The 23419-nt window shown below is 43.5% G+C and overlaps 2 protein-coding genes across 2 annotated transcripts; both read left to right on the plus strand.

Annotated features, from left to right (window-relative positions):
* The first annotated feature begins 6408 nt into the window (after positions 1 to 6408).
* On the plus strand, positions 6409 to 7350 carry LOC146892836 (olfactory receptor 1f45-like). The gene has a single exon (XM_085694668.1). The coding sequence runs from the start codon at positions 6409 to 6411 to the stop codon at positions 7348 to 7350; it is 942 nt and encodes a 313-aa protein (XP_085550794.1).
* A 7814-nt stretch (positions 7351 to 15164) lies between these two features.
* Positions 15165 to 16103, plus strand: LOC146892835 (olfactory receptor 1f45-like). Its single transcript, XM_085694273.2, has one exon. The coding sequence runs from the start codon at positions 15165 to 15167 to the stop codon at positions 16101 to 16103; it is 939 nt and encodes a 312-aa protein (XP_085550399.2).
* The last annotated feature ends 7316 nt before the right edge of the window (positions 16104 to 23419 follow it).

The raw sequence follows: 23419 nt of genomic DNA on the forward strand, positions 1-23419 counted from the left end.
TATCTACAATTCCAGCCCTACAGAAGGTGCTAGAAGGGAAACTCCAACCAAGAAAATTAAGTACAACCATGAAAACACAGGGAATAAACAATCTCAGACCAGCAAAACCAAAAGAGGGGAAACACACACTTAACACCACCAATCTCAATAACCACAAAATGGATTGGAAACAGGATCCATCCTGTTACATCCAAAAACCACACTTCAACATCGAGGATAGACATCATCTCAGAGTAAAGGATTAGAAAAAGATAACAAGCAAATGGACCTAGGAAGCAAGCTGGTGTAGCCATTTTAACATATATCTAACAAAATGCACTTCAAACCAAAACTAATTTGAAGATATAGGGAAGGCCACTACTTACTCAGCAAAGAAAAAGTTCATCCAGATGACATTTTAATTTTTACGTCTATACCCCAAACCCAAAGGCATCTAGGTTTATAAAAAGAAAACCACTATACTGGCTATTCTTGGTTGTCAACTTGACTATATCTGAAATGAACTACAATCCAGAAATTGAGGGCACACTTGCGATCCAGATCTTGAGGCAGGAAGACAAGTCTTTAATCCAGACTTTGAGGCTGGAAGGCACACCTTTAATCTGAGCCACACTTTCTGTGGGAAGCCTATACAAGGACAGTGGAAGAATGAAGGGTTTGTTCATTCTTTGCACGCTTGCCCTCACCTTTCCAGCACATCCAGTTCCTCTGGAATTCCAGCATATATAGAGGACCAGCTGAGCCACCCAGCCTTGTGGAAACCAATAGCTACTAGATTCTTGGACTTTCCATTCCCAGCTAGCAATGTTGGACTGCAGCCTGTAAGTAATTCCAGTAAAATATATGGAGAGAGAGAGAGAGAGAGAGAGAGAGAGAGAGAGAGAGAGAGAGAGAGAGAGAGAGATTCATTTATAAGTTTTGTGATTCTGAGATCCCAGATTAATACATCTACTACAGCGTGAATCACATATTGACCCTCACACAGTCATAGTGGAAGACTTCAATACCCTAAGCTCAGCAATGGATCCAGACAAAAACTAATCAGAGAAGTGCCAGAGGTAAAAGTCATTATAAAACCAAGCAGACCCAACAGGCATTTACAGAACATTTCACCCAAACATAAAAGAATATACCTTCTTGGCATTTCATGGAACTCTCTCCAAAACTGACAACGTACTTGGACACAAAGCAAGTACAAAAGATACAAGATACAAGACAATTTAAATAACTTCCAGCATCCTCTCAGATCACCATGGATTAAAGTTCTATATCAACAACAACAGAAAGATGACAAACTGATGAAAACTGAACAGCTCTCTACTGAATGAAAAATGGATCAAGACAAAAACTAAGAAAGAAATGAAAGACTTTCTAGAATTGAATGAAAATGAATTCACAACATGCTCAGACTTATGGCATGCGGTGAAAGAGGTTCTAAGAGGCAGGTTTATCGCACTAAGCCCCTACACAAACAAACAACAGCAACAAACTAGAGAAATCTGATGCTGGAAGCTTAACAATACACCTGAAAGCTCTGGACCAGTGGCTCCGCCTCCCTAACGCCGGGAACCTTTAACACAGTTCCTCATGCTGTGGTGACCCCCAGCCATCAAACTATTTTCTTCGCTGCTTCATATCTGTAATTTTGCTACTGTTATAAGTTGTAATGTAAATATCTAATATGCAGGATATCTGATATGTGGCCCGTGTAGGCCTTTGCAGGCTGCTTCAGTCTCTGTGAGATCATATGAGCTTTGTTTCGATGATTCGGAGGACCGTGTTCTCCTGGTGTCCCCCAGCCCCTCTGCTGGCTCTTATACTCTTTCTGCCTCCTCTTCCTCCAGGTTCCTTGAGCTCTGAGGGGAGGGATTTGCTGGAGATATCCCATTTAGAGTTGTATGTTCTAAGGTCTCTCTTTGAATAGTGTCTGGCTGTGGGTCTCTATATTTGTTCTGATCTGCTGCAGGAGGAAATTTCTCTGATAATGGCTGAATCTTTATTCACTGATCTATGAGTATAGCATAATATCATTAGGAGTCATTTATTACTATTTTTTAAAGAATATTTTGTTTTACCCTAGGTCTCTGGGATATCTAGTCTCTGGTTCTTGGTCACACAAGCAGTGTTAAGTATAGGCTCCACCTCATAGAGAGGGCCTGAAGTCAATCAAACATTTGTTGGTTATTCCCACAAACTTTGTGCCACAATTGCACTAGCTTATTTTGCAGGCAGGAAAGCATTGTATACCAAAAGTTTTGCAGCTGAGTCGGTGTTTATGTTTTTCTTTTGTTCCCCTACATAGATAATACCTTCCCATACCAAAGACAGGAGAATGTAGGGGTGAAGATCCCATGAAGGCACCAAGTCAATCTCTCCATGTACAATGAGTTGTGTAGGTGTTGTCTAGGGCCTTCCTGTCAGTATGAGGAGAGCAACTTGCTGTCTTGGCAACAGCCCGGGTTGTTTGGGGGATTCCCATGGCCAACAACTCAAATGGATATAACCCAGTCGTGGTCTGGAAGCTTCATCTGCAAGCAAGGGTTGGGTATGGAGCCTTCCGTTGGGTGGAGCTCCTATCTGCAGCTCTTTCCTTGCTTCCTCATTAAGGCCTCCCTGAAAAGGTCCTCAGTCCAGCTCAGTGGTCAAAAAGGGCACATTTGATTTTCAAATTCTCCCAAATCCTAGCCACCTCTGCCACTGCACAAAGAAAGGACCTTGAATCTGGGACATCTGAACTTTCTCTGCTCTGCTCCCCAAAGTCTCTCATTTCTAAGCCTTTTCTACTTTTCACTCTTCAGAATCTTTGTCTTTATGAATTTTCAGCACTCTGCTCTTAAGAAATCTGCTAAAACTATTGTGTAAACACTTACCTCAGGATTTGTAAGTTCGCGATAAAGAATCTATAAAATTTGTAGCAAAGAGTTAACTTAAAACTTGTAGCAAAATGATGAAACATAATTTTCTTTTTTTTTTTTTTGCCTACTACTCTACGCGGATCTACGGTGGATGGTGGGAGACTGTGTGTGGGGGTTGTTCTGCTGGCCGCCAGGCGGCACTGACTGACGGTATACGGAACTATATGCGGTGCTGGGCCAGGGATTGAACTTGGGTCCTCAGACGGAACGGTTGGGCGCTCTGCCCCCTGAACTGTCTCTCCAGCTTGAAACATAATTTTCTATTTATAAAAATAGATCTACTTACTGGATATATAACAGATTGAACTCTTGTTTAGGAAAATAGGTGTTTTTAAACAGCAACCATGTGACTTGCCTCCACCTTGGCTAATGACCTCATTAGGATAGAAGCAATCATGTGACTGGCAGTCATACTTACTAAGAGCATGCACTATAACTTCACCACCATCTTGAGTAAGATGTCCACATGGCATAAGCCAACTAAGTAGTAGTCATAAAACTTCTTAGTCCTACTGAGTCCTCGATATATCACTGTGTCTCCTTTTTAGACTAAGTAGACCACGGCATGTCTCCGGCATAATTTGGATTACTATGAATTTTTAAAATTTTTTTTCTGTGCATTGTTGTTTTGCCTGCATGTACATCTGTGCAAGGCTGTCAGATCTCGGAGTTACAGATAGTTGTGAGTTGCTATGTGGGTGCTGGGAATTGAACTAGGGTTCTCTGTAAGTGCAAACAGTGCTCTTAACTCTTGAGCTACCTCTCCAGACCAAGTATGAACCTTTGTATGATAAATTCCCAAGGTTATAAAGGTCTACTCAGGTTAACAAAAGCTAATGTGGAGATATGCATCAAATTATGTCTGTCTTTGCTAACTGTTCAGTACCAGACTTCAAATAAACTTTAGATAAGAAACAACAAATGTTTGGTAAAGCATGTTTGATTAGGCTTATAAACTTTTAAGGTTGTCAAAGTCTCCTTAGGTTAGCGGAAACTGACTTGGAGATGTAAGACTTTGCTAACTGTGTTCAACAGCAGGCTTCTAGAAAATAAGGTAACAGCCAGTTGGTGATGGCCCCCGCCTTTGATCCCAGCACTCAGGAGGCAGAAGAAGGCAGATCTCTGTGAGTTTAAGGCCAGCCTGGTTTATAGAATGAGAACGAGTGCCAGGATAGCCAGAGCTATTAAACAGAGAAACCCTGTCTCAAAAAACAAAGAGAAAGAGAGAGAAAGAGAGAGAGAGAGAGAGAGAGAGAGAGAGAGAGAGAGAGAGAGAGAGAGAATGAATATAAGGTAACAAAAGCTGACACAAGTCCAGGCCAGCCTTGGTGGCTGCAGTGTGATGTCTCAGAGAACAACAACAGGCTTTGCGTGGTGGCTCATGCCTTTGAACATGGCCAGCATTCAGCAGGACCGAGTCCAGCCACGAATCTTTCTTTGGTAGGGGTAGGACGGCTTAAGTGGGGCTGGTGGAGCCACACTCAAGAGCCCACAGATTTGCAGACACTGGCGATCCGTTGTGTGTGGGAAGACAGCCCAAAGCACGTGTGCTCTTGGTGCCTGGAGTCATGACTGATCACATTCCCTTCATCTTCCCCCTCCTTCCTTGTATTTTATATCAAATTCTTCAGGGGTCAGCTTTAGTTCTAGTTGCGTCTATTCCAGTCTCGTCTTCCATCTTCCCATCTGGAAATGTGCTGTAAACCCTGTGCAGCAAATGTCCAGAGAGGAAACAAAAGAGGAGCATTCACCAAACAGTGCCGCACTAGCTCCAGTCTATGCTGTAAGACAGAGTCTGGACCAACTGCAGACCTATAGGCTTAGGGCGCTGAGATGATGGAGTTCTCAGGGAATTTCCTCTGGGACGTGTCTCCACCCAGACTGCTTTATCCCTGAGTTCTGACATGGGAATAAGATGTTACTCTTCCTCCTTGTTGGCCCACAGAGACCAGGAGCTAGGCAGGACAATTACTGTCTGCCTGACTTTAATGAGATGCTCAGGGAGTCTAGCCCAGTGGGAAGGATGCTGCAGTCAATACCCATCTGAGTCCCCCAAACCTCCTTGCTGCACAGATGGCTAGGATGGTGATCACCCATTCCACTCGCTCAGAACCTTCCTAGGATTCTGACCCTTTCCCATCCTTAGAATAAAGAGCACCATTGCCCAGCAACTCCAAGGCGGTGAACATGGGTCAGTTACAGCACTGACTTGTCAGGTATTGTAACATCAGTGCCGATGCTAATTTCTTTACTAAAAAATGATGCTCACTCCTGTGTGTTGAAGGACCAATAGCAACATTTGTGAGCCCATGAGGCCAAATTAGAGTTGAACAGTTGAACACAATGGTAACTAGGTATTTCTCATTACCTTTTTTGAAAGCACGTTACACTGTGTGTGTGTGTGTGTGTGTGTGTGTGTGTGTGTGTGTGTGTGTGTGTTTACAGCATATGTGGAAGCCATAGGAAAACTTTGTCGGGGGAATTCTTTTTCACCTTCCACCATGTGGATCCTGGAGGCTTGGACTCAGGACTTCAGGTTAGAGACTTGACCCTAGCTATTTTTCTTTTTCCTAATGCTCTGTTAAGAACTGGGGGAAAAACAGGGAAAATTAAGAGGAATGTACATGATTTCAGGGAAGGGCTATCTGTGCATTCATTAAGACAATTATGTGTTATTTGTGTGTGTGTGTGTGTGCGTGTGTGCATGTGCGCATGTGCGTATGTGTGTGCGCATGTGTGTGCATGTGTGCATGTGCGCGCGTGTGTGCATGTGTATGTGTGGTCATGTGTGTATGTGCATGTGTGTACATGTGTGTATGTGTGTTCATGTGTTTGTGCATGTGTGTATGTGTGCGCACGCATGTGAGTGTGCGTGTGTGTGTGTGTGAGGGATACATATGCCACAATGCACATGTGGAGGCCAAGGGATGACTCTGTGGAGTTGAATCTTTAAAACACCTTTAAAAGTGTTTCATGTTTGTTCAGTAAACGCTTTAACCCCCTGAAACACCTTGCATCCCATGCACGTATGTTCTATGTTATATTTAGTGAAGCACAAGGGTGATTCTGGTGGGATCAGAACCATCTAGGACTGGGAGGTGGAGGTCGAGGGTATGAGCACTATGGGCAGATCCTGATTTATTAATTAAATGCATGTATATTTAAATTTATTTGTATTTTCTGTCTGAAAGTATTTTCCTGAATGTGCATAGCAAATGATAGTGCCCATAGAGGCCAGAAGAGGGCCCCCGATCACTTGGAAAAGGACTATGCACAATTGCTGGCCACCCTATGGGTGCTGAGAACTGATTCTGGCTCCTCTGGAAGACCAGTCAGGCATTTTAATAGTTGAAAGAGCTCTCCAGTTCTAATGCAGGGTTTTTATGTTTGTGGTTTTTTTTTAAACATGACAAAATCTGTAGTAAGATTTATTGCAACCAAACCCTTCAGCACCCCCATTTCTGCCTCTTTTCTCTGTAGCCGAACTCAGACCATGAGAGGCAGCAACCAGTCGAGTGTCTCTGAGTTCCTCCTCCTGGGACTCTCCAGGGATCCCCAGCAGCAGCGGCTCCTCTTCCTGCTCTTCCTCACCATGTACCTGGCCACTGTCCTGGGGAACCTGCTCATCATCCTGGCCATCGGCACAGACTCCCGCCTGCACACCCCCATGTACTTCTTCCTCAGCAACCTGTCCTTCGTGGATGTCTGCTTCTCCTCCACCACTGTCCCCAAGGTGTTGGCCATGCATGTACTCAGGAATCAGGCCATTTCCTTCTCTGGGTGTCTCACACAACTATATTTTCTTTGTGTGTTTGCTGTCATGGACAATTTCCTGCTGGCTGTGATGGCCTATGACCGGTATGTGGCCATATGCCACCCCTTACACTACACAGCAAAGATGACCCATCAGCTCTGTGCCCTCCTTGTGGTTGGGTCATGGGTGGTAGCCAGCCTGAATGCTTTGTTTCACACCTTGCTCGTGGCTAGGCTCTCATTCTGTGCAGACAACACCATCCCCCACTTCTTCTGTGAAGTGACTCCCCTCCTGAAACTATCCTGCTCTGACACACACCTCAATGAGCTGATGCTCCTTTTTGTCGCCGGGCTGATAATGATAGCCCCATTTGTTTGTATCCTCGTCTCTTACATCCTTATTGCTTGTGCTATCCTGAGAGTCTCATCCACAAGGGGAAGATGGAAAGCCTTCTCCACCTGTAGCTCCCACCTGGCTGTGGTCTGCCTCTTCTATGGCACCATCATATCCCTGTATTTCAACCCCTCCTCCTCTCACTCAGCTGGGAGGGACATGGCAGCTGCCATGATGTACACGGTGGTGACCCCCATGCTGAACCCTTTCATTTACAGCCTGAGGAACAAGGACATGAAAGGGGCTTTACGGAAACTGCTTACCTTGAGATATTTATCTACTCAATAATGTTGAAAGTGACGAATATCGTAGAGGGAACTAATGTCCAGAAATCCTTTGTGATTCTATCACTAATCTGAAACGTCACTTGTCTTTTTTTGTAAGAAAAGGATGTATTGGGAGCTTTAGCGATGACCCACATTTAAGAGCACTTGCTGCTTTTGCAGAGAACCTGGATTTGATTTCCAGCTCACAACTGTTTCCAACTACAGTTCTCTGGGATTGGGCACCCTCTTCTGGCCTCTATGTGGCGCCAGGCCTGCTATTGGTGCACAGAAATGCATTCAGGCAAACCACCCATACACATAAAAATGTTTTAGAGAAAATAAACTATTTTTGGAGAGCAAAACCAAGAATACAATTTCTTTAGGTAAAAGAATGAAACCACCTGAACAAAGGCCTTTACTCCTTTGTCATGTCAGTGCCTAGGAAACCCCCATGCACACACCCGTGCTTCTCCTCTGTCAGTGAGCACAGCTTTGGGGAGTGGGGAGGGGTCTCCGTGGGACAATACTGGAAAGGGACTAAAGGTAAGCCTGAGCCTGTGTAGGGTGTGGTCGGAATTGGGAACGGATTCCTGTTTGGGATGGGATGTGCTTCCTGAATCACCTAGAACCCTGGACTCTGATTAGACAAGCAGCAGCAGCCACATGTGTCAGCCATTTTCAGGGCAGTGGATGATGTTGTTTTTGTTGGGAGTGGGTGATCCTCGCTCTTCTGTTCAGATGTGGTCACAACACGGTCTTGTGTCTTGTGCTATCACTGTAGCAGAGACATTGTTTGCCACTGTTGTCGATGTAATTCTCCGTGTCCCTTAGCAGAGTGCCTAGACCAATGGGAGTGTCCAGGCCACCTCTGAGGCAGCACAGTTCTCCATTGTCTCACACAGCAGAGACCTCGCCTGAGCTCAGCTCAGGGGAAGAACTGACCAGGTGCACTGAGAGGGAAGGATTCGTTTGGAGCGCCATGAAACCCTAATTCTGCAGCTTGTTGGGCTTCATGTGTGATTTCTGTCATCCGGGCTTATGTAGCACATAACATTAGGCAGGGATTGGGTCAACTCAAAAAAAAAAAAAACGAACGGCGCCCTCTACAGTTCCAGTGTCCAGACTTGTCGGTCAGCTCTGCCCTCTTCTCCTTCCTCTGCTCCGTTTATCAGCGTTTGCTGGTATTTTCACAGAGTCTCTGTATGTAGGCCTGGCTGTCCTGGAACTTTCACTTAGTTAAAAATTTATATACTAGCTTTCAAATTTCATTGTATTGCAAAACTTTTATAAAAAGTGTCTACTTTTTCATTTTCACAGATCTTTCAGAATTGCATTTACTAATAGTTATTTTTCTCAGTTAAATGCCAAAATTCATATTATGCTGTGAAATTTATTTTGAAAATGAGACCAAAGCATAAAAAGTTGAGAAATAAGTCATGTTTGTTTGATTATACATAAAATCAAAGCACTACGAGACTGAGGCAGGAGGATAGTGAGTTTCAGATTATCTGGAGGCGGAATGAGTTCTAGGCCAGCCTCACCTACAATGTGAGACCCTGTGTAATAAGAACAAAAGTGAGCTCCGTCATCGGTCTGGCAGTGGCAGGACTTCAGACAACTGATGGAAGATTGCAAGGGCAGTGTGCTAATTTTACTTTCTGATATTCACTTAACACGCCAAAGGCCAGCTGACAATGATTGTCCTTTGGCTAAGTCCCACGTATGTACGTTCATGTGTATTTACAGTGTGTTTACTTTTCATTTATTAATTCATATCTGTGTGGGTGCTTTGCCTGCATGTACTTCTGTGTACCATGCGCATGCCTGGGGCTCACAGAGGTCAGAAAAGGGTGTTGGATGGAGTAGCAGCTGTTTTTGATCTGGTGTGTGTGTCTGTCTCTGTGTGGCCTTGATATCAATATATCCAATGTGAAGAACACAAAATTGATGAGGCAAGTAGGGAAGGATTTATTTGGAGCTTCAGAAAAATAATTCTACTCGTTTGAGCTAATGTTTTTCATCTCGTAAACTTTGTGTAGCTGATTAAAAGGGATTTTTTTTCTACATTCCCAATATCCAGACATGACAGTCAGGTGTATAATTTCTCCCATTCTGTCATATTTATGTGAATGGGCTCGGATATTTTAACTCAAATACTTGTCTACATCTAAACTTTCAACTGCTATTTTGTGAGAGGTTTTCTAAATTACTTCATGTCTCCATAATTTTATTTTTACCGATTTTATGTATTTCCACTCCCTAGGAATTCTCTTTGTCCTTTAAAACATAAAAAACTTACAGAATGCTTTGAAATTATTTTGAAAATGGCTAATAAGTCTGACATGTTATCACAGGGCTATACTGCCAACACCAGGAGGCTGAGGCAGGAGGATCACAAGTTCATGGCCAGCGTGGGCTATATTATGGGTTCCAGGTCATCCAAGGCTGCACTGTGAAATCCTGTCTCATTAAACAAGCCACAACGCTATACAGTGATTTCTAAGCCATCTTTTCACAAGCAATTTATCAGGATCTTTGGTAAGGGTCAAACCAAAATTTCAGGAATTTTGTGATTATTGCTTTGTGAATAAAATGGTTGGTTTTTGCTGTAAATTTTTGCTGTAGCTGACTCCCCTTCTGTTGCATATTTGTGAATTAATTTCCACAATTCAGAACTGTTTCCTATGCTTTCGGGGTTTACTAGCTACGTGTGAAAACAGTTTCCCACTGCCAGGCCTTCGGTCCTCTCTCCTAGGTAAAAGCAGAGATCGGCCTTCCTGCAATCAACAGGCATTTGGTCAGTGCTTAGGGTCCAGCAAAGATCATTCCATTTAAGATATTCTCAGGTATCCAAGGACACAGAATTACCACTTGCCCAAAGCTGCTGATTCATCGCTGCTCAGATAGAAGAACAGGATGGCCTGGATTTACCTCATTTTAAAGATTCCTAGCTCCCTATGCTCACCTTCACCTGAGTTCAATGATGATTTTAGTTCAGGAAATTTACTGCCTGTGCTTCACTCTCTAGGACAGCAGAGGAGATAATTAATCACAACCCAGAGAAAGACTTCCTTCCTGCTGGCACTACAGACTCATAATACCCACGATCAGATTGGTTGATAACAGCAAATCCCAAAATTGATCATTTAGAGGCCCAAGTCTCCTCTTTGTTTCTACCGCTTAGAGCAATAAGTGCAAACTTCAGACTTAGGCCCATAGAAATTACAGTGTCTGGTGAATGTACTAATCAGATCAGGAGCCATTGGTTCCTCCCCCCCCCCAAATGTTAACATAGGTTGCCTGGTTACCTGATATCATCTATGCATGCTGGGAGAAAAAAAGTATTTCATGGATTTAAAAAACAATCCATGCCCTATTCATAATTTTACTAAAAATAAACCTAAAAATGTAGTGTAGAACATTAGCCTTCCCCTCTAGAATCCCCTAATTTAATTCTTTTCTTAACTACCTTTTTCCATTAAGGAGTTCATCAGATATGCACTAGCCACTCCCACCTTTGAGCTGACAGCCACAGATCTGTGTGTGTGAGTGAGTGAGTGTGCACTGCATGCGCATGTATGAAAACTCTTATCTGATTTTTATGGGGCAAAAGAATCCCAGCCCTGGAACCTGCTAGGGCTGGGGAATTGCAGGTTATAAGGGTATATGTTACTGGGAACATTTGTAACAGTGAAATAAGGAATAAGAATAAACAAGGATGGAAAGATCATGTTGTGAGCAAATTTTTAACTCTCAGATTTTAGGTCCCTTCGCTTACTGTGGTGTCTTTATTTGAACCCTGACAGGGATTCTTAAGAGTTGAACTCTTGAGCACCCTGTCAAAAACAAATGAAAATTAACTTGAAACATGAAAAATTTTCTCCTCATCTTTTACTTTCAGCACTTTTATACAACACCTGGCTCTGTGATCATGTTGGTTGCAATCAGTTGAGACTTGTGTATATACAGATCATTTTAAAAACAAGTTTGAGAAGTTTTTGGCCATTATTTCTTCAAGTACTTTTTCCTTTCCTTTCCTTTTTCTCTTTTCTTTTCCTCCCTTCCTCCCTCCCGTCCTCTTTTCCTTCCTTTCTCCCTCCCTTCCTCCATCCCTTCCTCTTTCTTTCTTTCTTTCTTTTAATGTAATTACTTATAAAATTAAATTTTAATTTTGAGGTTTACTTAAATTGTTTGCTTGGAATAGATTATATATTGTGTCGATATTTCTCCCTACCACAGTTCACTTGAAGTGAGTTTGTTAGTCAGATCTGGACTCTATTCCTAATTAGTTATTGTAAACCTTTATTTATTTATTTATTTATTAAAAATTTCCACCTCCTCCCCTCCTCCCATTTCCTTTCCCCTCCCCCACTCCCTCTCCTCCTTCCTCTCTAGTCCTAAGAGCAGTCAGGGTTCCCTGCCCTGTGTGAAGTCCAAGGTCCTTCTCCCTCCATCCAGGTCTAGGAAGGTGAGCATCCAAACAGACTAGGCACCCACAAAGTCAGTCCATGCAGTAGAATCAAAACCCAGCACCATTGTCCTTGGCTTCTCAGTCAGCCCTCATTGTCAGCCACATTCAGAGTCCGGTTTGATCACATGCTCCTTCAGTCCCAGTCCAGCAGGCCTTGGTGAGCTCCCATTAGATCAGTCCCACCGTCTCTGTGGGTGGATGCACCCCTCAGTGTCCTGACTTCCTTAGTCATGTTCTTCCTCCTTCTGCTCTTCATTTGGACCTTGGGAGCTCAGTCCAGTGCTCCAATGTACCCACATCTCTGTCTCTATCTCCATCCATCGCCAGATGAAGGTTCAGTCTGGATGGAACTCCTCAGCACAAAAACAGGGACCTCTTTCTTTCCTTCTTTCCTTCTTTCCTTCTTTCCTTCTTTCCTTCTTTCCTTCTTTCCTTCTTTCCTTCTTTCCTTCTTTCCTTCCTTCCTTCCTTCCTTCCTTCCTTCCTTCTTGCTTGCTTTCTTTCTCTTTCTTTCTGAGATAGGGTTTCTCAGTGTATCCCTAGCTGTCTTGGAACTCACTCTGTAGACCAAGCTGGCCTTGAACTCAAGACTCACCTGCCTCTGCCCCCGAGTGCTGGAATTGAAGGTGTGCACCATTATGCCTGGCTTCTTTTCCCAAGTCCTTACTGTGTATATCTGGTGTATGAATACTGTCCACCTTTGACCCCATGTTCTCTTTCTCCTCATTCCTTCTCTTCTGCTCTTCAACTTCCATACTCTGTATATGAGTATTTACAAGTTTGCCAATTATTTCTTTATCTGGTTCAAATTTGTTAAGCTCATTTAGTGGACTGATTATTTCAATTATTTACTTCCCAATTCCATAATTTCCATTTGACATTTCCCCATATTTTTGTCTTTTTATTCCCTATTTGAGTTGACATTGTCTTCATACTTTTATTTGCTTATTCAGTCAGCTCTCCTTTTTGGTCAACGTTTTTATCATGGTTACTTTGAAGTATTTTTGTTAAAGATGCCCAGGGATCTCATTGCTGCCTCTTGCGATAAGATCACAGGCTGGCTGCCACACACTTTTAGTGTATATGTGGATGCTGGGAATCTGTACCGTGGTAAGTACTTTACCTACTGAGCCAACTTCTAAGCTGGCAAAAGTAAAGATTTTTTGTTTTTTGAAACAGGTTCTCACTGTGCAGTCCAGACTGGTTTCAAACACACAGAAATCCACTTGCTGCTGTTTTTCAAGGGCTGGGATTAAAGGCATGTGCCACCAAGGCAAGCAAAAGTACTGGGCTTTGACTATAAACTTTAGATAATTTCAAACATATGTAAGAGCATACAGCACAGATGTTCAAAGCTCATAGATGTTAGAATTAACTAACAGCCAATAACATTTCATCTATCCCCTGAATTTTATTCTTCTATTTTATTTTTATTATATCAGTGTGTGTGTAACATGCCTGTGTAGCCCAGACTACATAGCCGTTATCATTTTTCTTTATTTTTAAAATATTTATTTTATATGTGAATGTTTTTCTGCATATTCATGCATGTGCACCACATGCATCCCCAAGGAGACTAGTAGAGGGTGTCAGATCTCAGATTACCTGAAACTGGAGTTATGGATGGTTGAGAAACACCATGTGGGTGTTGGGAATGGAACCTGAACCCCCTGCAAGAGTAAAAAGTCCTCTAAACTACTGAGTCATCTCTCTAGTGTCTAATGTTTCTTTTTCTTTGTTATGTTTCTGTTTTTATGAGACTGAGTCTTGGTATAATAGGTCAGGGAAACCTGGAACATGGCAGCCATCTTCTTGCTTTAGACTGGACTCCAGTGTGTCTGGATAAGAAGTGTAAGTCAGCACATGATATCCCTTTTCTAAACTCCTTTCCAGGATGAGCTAAGAAAGATGTGGCTCTTATTGGTGAACAATGGATGGGAATGAAGGCCTCCTCGACCTGGGCATTACCCTGAATCCTAAATCAGCAGCCCCAGGACTCCCCCCAGCTTCTTTCCACTCTCTCTGTTTGCCTTGTTTTTGCTGTCACCTCTAGACATTTACGTGTTCACCTGGGAATGAAGCAGGAAAGCACTGTGAACTTCTAGATGTACATGGATGGGACAAGCCACATTGAGGGTGGCCTCCCAGTTCTCTGTCCCCGTGCTAGGTTTCTAAGTCCTACCATGAATCCTGTCTGGAGAAGGGGTGGGAAGACAAATGGGGCTGTGGAAGAGCCTGTAGATTTTCAGAAATGGATGACTCACCGCCCACAGTAAGCCTTCAGTCACGGCAGACTACATATTTTTTCATCTGGTTTGCCCTCACTGTATTTTACACCAGATGTTTTACGGGATCAAACCCGACCCTGGGTGCCAGTTGCTCCCTTCTGTACTCCCAGGGCTTCCTATCAGCACGTGTACCACAGACCCTATGTGATAAGAGGATGTTCACTCCGGTAACGCCAAACCTCCAGCTTCTGTGCTGAAAGGAAGAATCCGGACCAATCCTTCAAATCTACTAGCGCAGTTAACTAAGTTGATGAAGCTCTCAGGGAATTTCTCTGGGGCTTGTCCCCACCCCGATTTCCTCACCCCCAAATTCTAACTTCGATGATGCACTCCATCACTGTGGGTCAGCGGGGACCAGGAGGTAGGTGGCACAATAACTTTCTGCAGATCTCTAATGAGATGCCCAGGGAGTCTGTACCCAGTGGGATTAGATGCCGTGGGAAATACCTGCCTAATTCTCCCAAACCTCCTTCTGGTACAGAAAGCTAAGACAGTGATCATCCACTCTTTGTGTGTTCCCGAGACCTTCCCACCCTTCGAATAAAGGACACCATTGCCCAGCAACTCCGAAGTGGAAAGCAGTAGAGCTGGCCCGTCCAGGTATTTTCAGAATAGGAGAAGTGACAGCGCTTCTTCCGCAGCGAGAGCTGCTCACTCTCTTCCACAGAGAGAGCGGCAGCAGGAGTGACATGTGCACCTGCTGTAACTTGTGATCAGTACAACAACTGGTTGTGTTTCTCTTTGAGCTGCTAAGGGGTGGGAGAGACTGAGATGTTACCAGAGGTACCCTAGATTGCAGGGAAGGATGGTGTGTGTGTGTGTGTGTGTGTGTGTGTGTGTGTGTGTGTGTGTGTGAATGCTTTTTTATGTTAATTATTCCATAAAACTGAAAGGGTGGACCTTGGATGCCAGCACCACGTAAAACTGGAATTTTTAAACTGAATGTGTAGAAAATACCAGCGGAACTTAATTCAGAAACTTTAATGCAGTCTTACTATAAACCTGGTTGCAGCACCCAAACCTGAAGACGGCATTCTCACCCGTGTCTGTTCTCTGTAATTAGCTGGGCTCAGACTCATGAGCGGCAGCAACCAGTCGAGTGCCTCCGAGTTCCTCCTCCTGGGACTCTCCAGGCAGCCCCAGCAGCAGCTCCTCTTCCTGCTCTTCCTCACCATGTACCTGGCCACTGTCCTGGGGAACCTGCTCATCATCCTGGCCATCGGCACAGACTCCTGCCTGCACACCCCCATGTACTTCTTCCTCAGCAACCTGTCCTTCGTGGATGTCTGCTTCTCCTCCACCACTGTCCCCAAGGTGTTGGCCATGCACGTACTCAGGAATCAGGCCATTTCCTTCTCTGGGTGTCTCATTCAAATTTATTTCCTCTGTGTGTTTGCTGTCATGGACAATTTCCTGCTGGCTGTGATGGCCTATGACCGGTATGTGGCCATCTGCCACCCCTTACACTACACAACAAAGATGACCCATCAGCTCTGTGCCCTCCTTGTAGTTGGGTCATGGGTGGTAGCCAGTCTAAATGCTCTGTTGCACACCCTGCTCATGGCTCAGCTCTCATTCTGTGCAGACAACATCATCCCCCACTTTTTCTGTGAAGTGACTCTCCTTTTGAACCTCTCCTGCTCAGACACATACCTCAATGAGCTGATGATTCTTTTTGTCGCTGGGCTGTTAATGATAGCCCCATTTGTTTGTATCCTCGTCTCTTACATCCTTATTGCTTGTGCTATCCTGAGAGTCTCATCCACAAGGGGAAGATGGAAAGCCTTCTCCACCTGCAGCTCCCACCTGGCTGTGGTCTGCCTCTTCTATGGCACCATCATATCCCTGTATTTCAACCCCTCCTCCTCTCACTCAGCTGGGAGGGACATGGCAGCTGCCATGATGTACACGGTGGTGACCCCCATGCTGAACCCTTTCATCTACAGCCTGAGGAACAAGGACATGAAAGGGGCTTTACGGAAACTGCTTACCATGAAATTTTTGTCTTCTCAGTAAGGCTAAGAAAATCATATTAAGAAGTAATTTCTAAGAAAACAGTTTTATTCTATTATGTGAAACTTAACATTTTTGTTAGAAAGGCATCTACTATCTCTTGGGAGAATAAAATCCCTGTTGTAGACTAAATAGGTGAAAGGTGGAATGTTGCTTGGGACGGAGTTCAGTTATAGAGTGCTTACCTAGCATGTGCAAGGCCTAGGGTTGATTCCTACTCCTGACAACATAAATATTATTTTAAAGATTTAAAATGAGGGTGTGCCGTGTGTGTGTGGTTGTCCAAGGAGCTAGAAGAGGGTTGCAGGTATTTGTGGATCACCTGACATGGAGATCTGCACCCAAATCTGGGTCCTCTGGAAGAACAGCAAGTGACTGCTGAGCTGTCTCTCCTGCCCAGTCAAAGTGCTTCAATCAAACCCCTTCATTCCAATCATGAGTGCTCTCCAGACAAGAGGCACCGCAAACACACCTACTCTTTACTCTTGATTGCCAGAGAAGAACTGCACATGCCTGGAGAACAGGTGGATCTGCACACGCCTGGAGAACAGGTGGATCTGCACATGCCTGGAGAACAGGTGGATCTGCACATGCCTGGAGAACAGGTGGATCTGCACATGCCTGGAGAACAGGTGGAGTTGCACATGTCTGGAGAACAGGTGGAAGCTTCACATACATGCCTGGAGAACAGGTAGGAACTGCACCTGTCTGGAGAACAGGTGGAAGAAATAACAAACTGAGCTGCTTTGGGTGATGTCAGGAAAGAACTGGGGACTGTTGCTTCGGATGAGATACTGTTATTTAGGATGCTTGTGATTGATTGGTTGTCTTGGTGTATGTCATCTAGAAGAAAGGAATAGATAAAGTGTGAGCTCTGGTCATGAAGCAGTTCCATTCATGCCAATCATCTTGGAGCACTGGGTGTGGGCCATTTTGTGGTCGAAACAGGGTAGTCCTGGCTGTCCTTGAACTCACTTTGTAGACCAGACTGGTCTCAAACTCATGTAGATTCACCTGTCTCTGCTGGGATTAAAGGCGTGTGTCAACAAGTCTGATACAGGACAATATTCTTCATGTTCTCAGCAGTCATTCCAGAATAGTCTTTTGTGATGTCACAATCACAGAAACCTAACTTGCGACAGCTGTTCTATGAAATTCTGTTCATTGGGAAAACTCCAAACTGTGCCTGCCCAGCTCCTAGGTGACAGCGCTAAGCTTCCTTTCTCACAACAGTCTTTGAGGTGAGCATATCTGAAGAGAAGACCAGACCCAGCAAGGTGATCCCAGCTATTCATACATTTCTTCCTGTGTAAGGTTGATACCCAGACTGATGTGGGAGAATTGTCTGTATTCTGTCAATCACATTTTAATAAAACGCTGATTGGCCAGGCAGGCAGTATAGGCGGGAAAGCAGACAGGAAATAGAGGTGGAGCAAAGAGACTGGGAGTATTCTGGGAAGCAGGAAGCTCCCTCCGCCATTCCTGCCCAGATCACCGAAGAGACAACATGTGAGCTGCCATGCTGAGAAAGGTACTGAGCCATATGGCTAACGTAGATAATGATAATGGATTAATATAAGTTACAAGGACTAATAAGAAGCCTGACCTAATGGGCCAATCAGCTTTATAACTTATAGAGATCTCTGTGTGGTTGATTTTCTCTGGGACTTGCCGGCTGTGGGGTACTGGGCAGGAACAGATACCCCAACAAGTCGGCCTTCATGTTACACCCAGACCGTCTTTAAAAGAATGGCCCTTGTTCACTCCGGTTTTCCAATTTGTGAGGTTTGTTCATAGGATTCCTTTATTGTTTTTAAAATCTGAGATTTTTACATATGAATGTGGGTGTTTTGCCTGTATGAACATCTGTGCATTATCTCTGTGCAGTTACTGAGGAGAACAGACAAGGGCATTGGGCCCTCTGGAACTGGAGTTACAGGCGTTAACTACTGTGTGGGTACTGGGAGCCAAACTGGGTCCTCTGAAATAACAGCCATTCTTCCAGCCACTGGGCCACCTCTCCAGCTCCATTTTTATTCTTTTAATGTCAACCACGATTTCTGGTACAAGTGTTTCAGGTTCATGTGCTACAGGTCTGTTTGCTATTGGGAAGTGGTGGGACCTTTGGGAAGGGGTAAGGCTTAGTGCAAAGAAATCAGGTCATCAGCAGATCGCTAAGGAGACAAAAGACTCCCGACCCCTCCTTTGTCCTCTTTTGCTTGTAAGGATCCCATGAGGTAAATAGACCCCCTCCACCCTACATGCCCTTCTTGATAAAGGGAGCTTCCAAAGATCCAAAGCAACAGGGTCAAGCAACTGTGGACTGAGAGCCCAGACACTGAGTCAATAAACCTTCTCTCTTTCACTTGTATCAGGTCTTTCACTACAGAAATGGAAAATTCAAAGCCCTTCGTTTCAGACCTCTCTGCTCAGATGTGCACTTGAGGGCAAACGTTCCTCTTGTCGCTCTTGCTTTCTCTTGCAAATTTTAGTACACTAAATTTTATTTGCATTTTTTGCAATGCCTTAATTGACATTTTTTTCTTTGGCCCATTTATTTAGAATTGTTCTTCAATCTCAAAATATTTGGATTCTTAGTTCTTTGTGAAACTTTTCAGACAGAGGCGGGTCCTTTCCTGATCCCAGCTCTGCTCCTGGGGCTGAGAAGCTGAGTGACAACTGACTAATCTCCCTTCTCGCACTTTTGTTGTTGTTGTGATGTGTATGATCTCTCAGCCTCGTGACTCTGCAGATGAAACTACAAATTCTTCATTTTGGGGGAAGGTTTTCCCCCATTCTGGACACTAAAATATTTTGTCCCCTACATGAATTCCTTCATGGTGACTCTGATGAAAATTCTGATCAAAGTTTCTACCACACTGAGAACAGGAATAGGGTTTCTCCCCTGTAGGGATTCACTTGTGCTTATTAAGGTTTGTTTCATGATTGAATTCTTTCCCACAGTGGCTAAGTCGTAGAGCTTCTCACCAGTGTGAATCCTCTGGTGGGAAATGAGGAAAGAACTTCCAGGAAACTGCTTCCCATGCAGGACACGTACCCAATATCTTTGTTTTCTCATCTTGAGAAAGTGTAGTAATACTAATGTCCACATATTTTGAGACATCTTCCAGTGGAGAATTATTTTCAGTTGTAACTAGAAGGCTTCTTAATTTCTTCTGATGTGGAATGGGTGTGTTTGTTTACTCTTTCTTCTTGGCAAGCTGGAGGTTGCTCAGAAACCCAAGAACAACTCACTGCATCAATATCCGAAGATTTCCTCTACAATCTTGCTTCTGAAGATCTTCATCTCCGAGATTACTCTCATTGTCTATTGAAATAGAAAATGTTATACTGTTGAGTTCTGACAACTTGACTTGGGAAAGCCAGGTTTCTTATGAAACAACAACCTTGATGAGCCATTATGAAGGACGCCTGTAATCCCAGAATTTTTGCAACACAGGCAAGAGGAATGCTGTTAAGTTCAAGTCCAGCCTGGTCTACATAGTGAGTTCCACCCAGCCAGAGCCAGACAGCAAGACCTTGCTTTGAAAAAACAAAAGACAAAACAAAACAAATCAACAACAAAAACCAACCAACCAACCAACCAACCAACCAACCAAAAAATAATAAAAGTGGCTGGATATGGAGATACTAGCCTTTAATCCCAGCACTCGGAACAGAGAGGCAGGGAGACCTATGAATTTGAGGCCAATCTGCTCTACATAGCAAGTTCCAGGACAGCCAAGACTACATAATAATGAGAGTCTGCAAATAAATAGACCAACAAAGCAATTCAATAAACAAACATGATTTTAAAGTCAGACATCTAAGGACTAGCAGAAAATCACTCCCTTTCACTCCTACTAAGCATGGGGTAGTTACTAGAAATCTTCCTACCCCCACAGGACAAAAACACAGCCTCCTCTGGAAAATGATTGGGACAGCACTGGGAGACTCCATGTTGTTCTGCAATAGGCACAGATTACACGTCAGAGTTTACGGACTTTCTGCAGAGCAGTACCTAAGCGCTAGGAGCTGATGGGACACCAGGAGTCCAGCAATAAGGTGGTTGTGGGGTGAGCTGCTTCCAGGCTCGCACTACAGCACAGGGCAATACTACAATATTCTATGCAAGGAAAAGCTAGAAACAATTCAAATGCCTGCCTAGCATGAACAAAGTCCATCTGGGCATAACCTCCAGCACACATGCCTGTAATCCCAGCACTCAGGATATGGAAGAAGGGGAATCAGAAGTTCCAGGCCAGTCTGGGATACATGAGATTTTTTTTTCCTTTAAAAAGAAAAGTATTTTAAAATCAGGAACTGGGTGCTGGAGAGATGTCTCAGAGGTTAAGAGCATTGGATGCTCTTCCAGAGGACCCAGGTTCAATTCCCAGCACCCACATGACAGCTCATCTCTGTCTGTAGCTCCAATTCCAAGGCTTTTGACACCCTCATATAGACATGCATGCAGGCAAAGCACCAATGAACAGTCAATAAAAATAAATTATATGTATAAAAATAAAGGAACTGTAGTTTGTGATAGAATGTTTGTTGACCATGCACTGGCTCTGATCCCCAATACAGAAAAATGCACTTTAATACTGGTCGAAGGGATTGAAACTTATTACTAATTTACAGGATCTTCTTATGAGGAAGGGAGTTGAATTTTATCATTTTAGTAACTGTGAAAATGACCATAAGATTTTTCTTTTTTAAAAAAATACATATATTATTTTATGTGTGTGGTGGTTTGACTAAGAACGTCCCAATAGGCTCATAGATTTGAATGCGGACTCACCAGGGAGTGGCACTATCGGAAAGGATTCTGAGGATTAGGAGTTCCAGCTTTGCTGGAGCCGGTGTGGCCTTGAAGTGTCTACTGGGGCTGGGCTTTGATTTCAAAAGCTCATTTCAGGCCCACACTCTTTCTCTCTATCTGCGGATTAGGAGTAGCTCTCAGCTACTGGTCCAGTACCTGATTGCATGTCACCGTGCTCCCCACCATGATGATAATGGACTACACCACCGAAACAGTAGCCAGCCCCATTGAATGCTTTCTTTTATGAGAGTGGCTTTGGTCCTGGCATCTTTTCACAGCGACAAAACAATGACTAAGAGAATATGTGTAGGAATTTTGCTTATATGTATCCTTGTTTGTGTACCATGTGGGTGCCTGGTGCCCATGGAAGTCAGAAGAGGGCATTGGATCCCTTAGAACTGTAGTTATAGTTGCAAGCCACCATGTGGGTGCTAGGAATCAAACTGAGGTCCTCTGCAAAAACAAGAGCTGTTACCTGCCGAGCCACTTCTCCAGCTCCCTTACTAAAATTTAAAACGATTCAATTAGCCAGGAAGTGGTGGTGCACGCCTTTAATCCCAGCACTTTGGAGGCAGGGGCAGGCAGAGCTCTGTGAGTTTGAGGTCTACAGAGCAAGTTCTAGGACAACCAATAAAGAAATGTTGTCTCATAAAAAAGTCAAATAAATAAATAAATAAAGTCAATGAAAGCTTTTTTAAATTTTAATTCTATTAGTAGACTTTCTAGTATAACTTCTATCCTTAAATGATTATTAATTAGTTTTTGCATTCTTAGGATAAATCTTTGATTCAGGTACAGTAGAAAATGGTAATTTTTGAAATTGAAAAAAGTGGTAATTTTTCAGGTTTCAGTGTTTTGTTTGTTTGTTTTTTAGATGGGGTTTCTCTGTGTAACCCTGGCTGTCCTGGAACTCACTCTGTAGATCAGGGTGATCTTGAACTCTGAGATTTGCCTGCCTCTACTTCTCAAGAGCTGGGACTAAAAGTCGGTGACACCACCCCCTAGTCAGTTTTCTGTGTCTCATTCCATTAAGAGCAATTTCTCAAGTTTCCTTCTTTTCTCTATACTCTGGTATATATTTTTTCCTTGATTTGAATTTAGTGATTTAGAATTTTCTGTGAAACTAATATTTCTCCTATAGATAGAAGCAAATATTTGAGTAATTTAAATTTCCTTTCTGGAAGTTGCATTATACATAGTTTTAAATTTTGATTTAATAATTTTTTGTTTCTAAAACTAACACATTAATTTCTAGTTTTATATTAATGCCTGTTACTTTAGTTTACCCAGTTTTCTTTTTGCTTTTTTTTTTTTTTTTTTTTTTTTTTTTTTTGGTTTTTCAAGACAAGGTTTCTCTGTAGCTTTGGAGCCTGTTCAGGAACTAGCTCTTGTAGACCAGGCTGACCTCAAACTCACAGAAATCCGTCTGCTTCTGCCTCCTAAGTGCTGGGATTAAAAGTGGGCGCCACCACCACCCAGCATTAATTTATCCTGTTTTCTAATACATATGAATTACATATTAAATAAAATGAACTGCTATGAATTTTCTTCTGAGAATAATTTTAGTTTTTATCAAAGGTTGTTTTTCTTTTCTGTTTTCTTCTGTTTGGCAGGGTCTTGTTGTGTAACCATGACTGGCCTTGAAACTTGTTGGTAGGCTAACCTCCAATCCACAGAGCTGTGCCTACCTCAGCCTCCTGAGTGTTGTGATTGCAGGTGTGAGCCACCACACCTGGCCCACGTCATAAATGCTGAAATAGATATGAGGTTCTGATAGTGTTCTATAAAAAATTATGCAATTCAAATTTGTTTTTCTTTCTTTGGCCTAAAATATTTTTCAGGGGATGGGGCTGTGGCTCAGTTGCTAAGAGTGCCGGCCTCAATTGCATGAAGACCTGGGTTCAATTCCTAGCACCACACAGAGCAAGCATGATAACACATCCTTGTGATCTCAGTGCTCGGGGGAGGGGGGAGGCGCTCAGGGTCATCCTTGGCACCACAGTGAGCTTGAGGCCAGCCTGGGTCACACAGAGATCCTGTCTCAAGGAGTTAAATCTTCCTTTTTGCTGCCATTTCGTTAAAGTGACACAGCACTGACTGCCACTGTCACACAGGGCTGCGACCTCTGCTCTGTTCCTCCCTCTGTCTAGTTCCCGACTGAATTTCAGGTCAGATTGTCAAGCTCCATTAAAGAAAAAATCTTACCGCTATCATCAAAGGAATTACACCAAATTCAGAAATCAGTTACTAAGTCTCATATAAGAAAGCAAGTTCTCCGTTCCATTGTTGCCTCCCAGCACACACAGCTGCGAGTCTGTGGTGAGGCTCTACTCACAAGGCTCTACTCAATGAGGTGGAACAAAACCAAGGCTGTGCACTTGTACTTTATTAGGTGTGAGTACTGCCTCAACCACTCCAAAGATGAGGAACAGGCTTCTAGGTTGAGCATAGTGCTATGGATACACCTATAATCTTAGTACTTGGGAGCAGACCCAGG

This window comes from Myodes glareolus, chromosome 9 (genome assembly GCF_982192425.1).
Source record: "Myodes glareolus chromosome 9, mMyoGla1.1, whole genome shotgun sequence".
NCBI classification, from domain to species: Eukaryota; Metazoa; Chordata; class Mammalia; order Rodentia; family Cricetidae; genus Myodes; species Myodes glareolus.

Bases quoted from the DNA above. Each gene is read 5' to 3' on its own strand.
- LOC146892836 (XM_085694668.1), top strand. From the start codon at position 6,409: ATGAGAGGCAGCAACCAGTCGAGTGTCTCTGAGTTCCTCCTCCTGGGA.
- LOC146892835 (XM_085694273.2), top strand. From the start codon at position 15,165: ATGAGCGGCAGCAACCAGTCGAGTGCCTCCGAGTTCCTCCTCCTGGGA.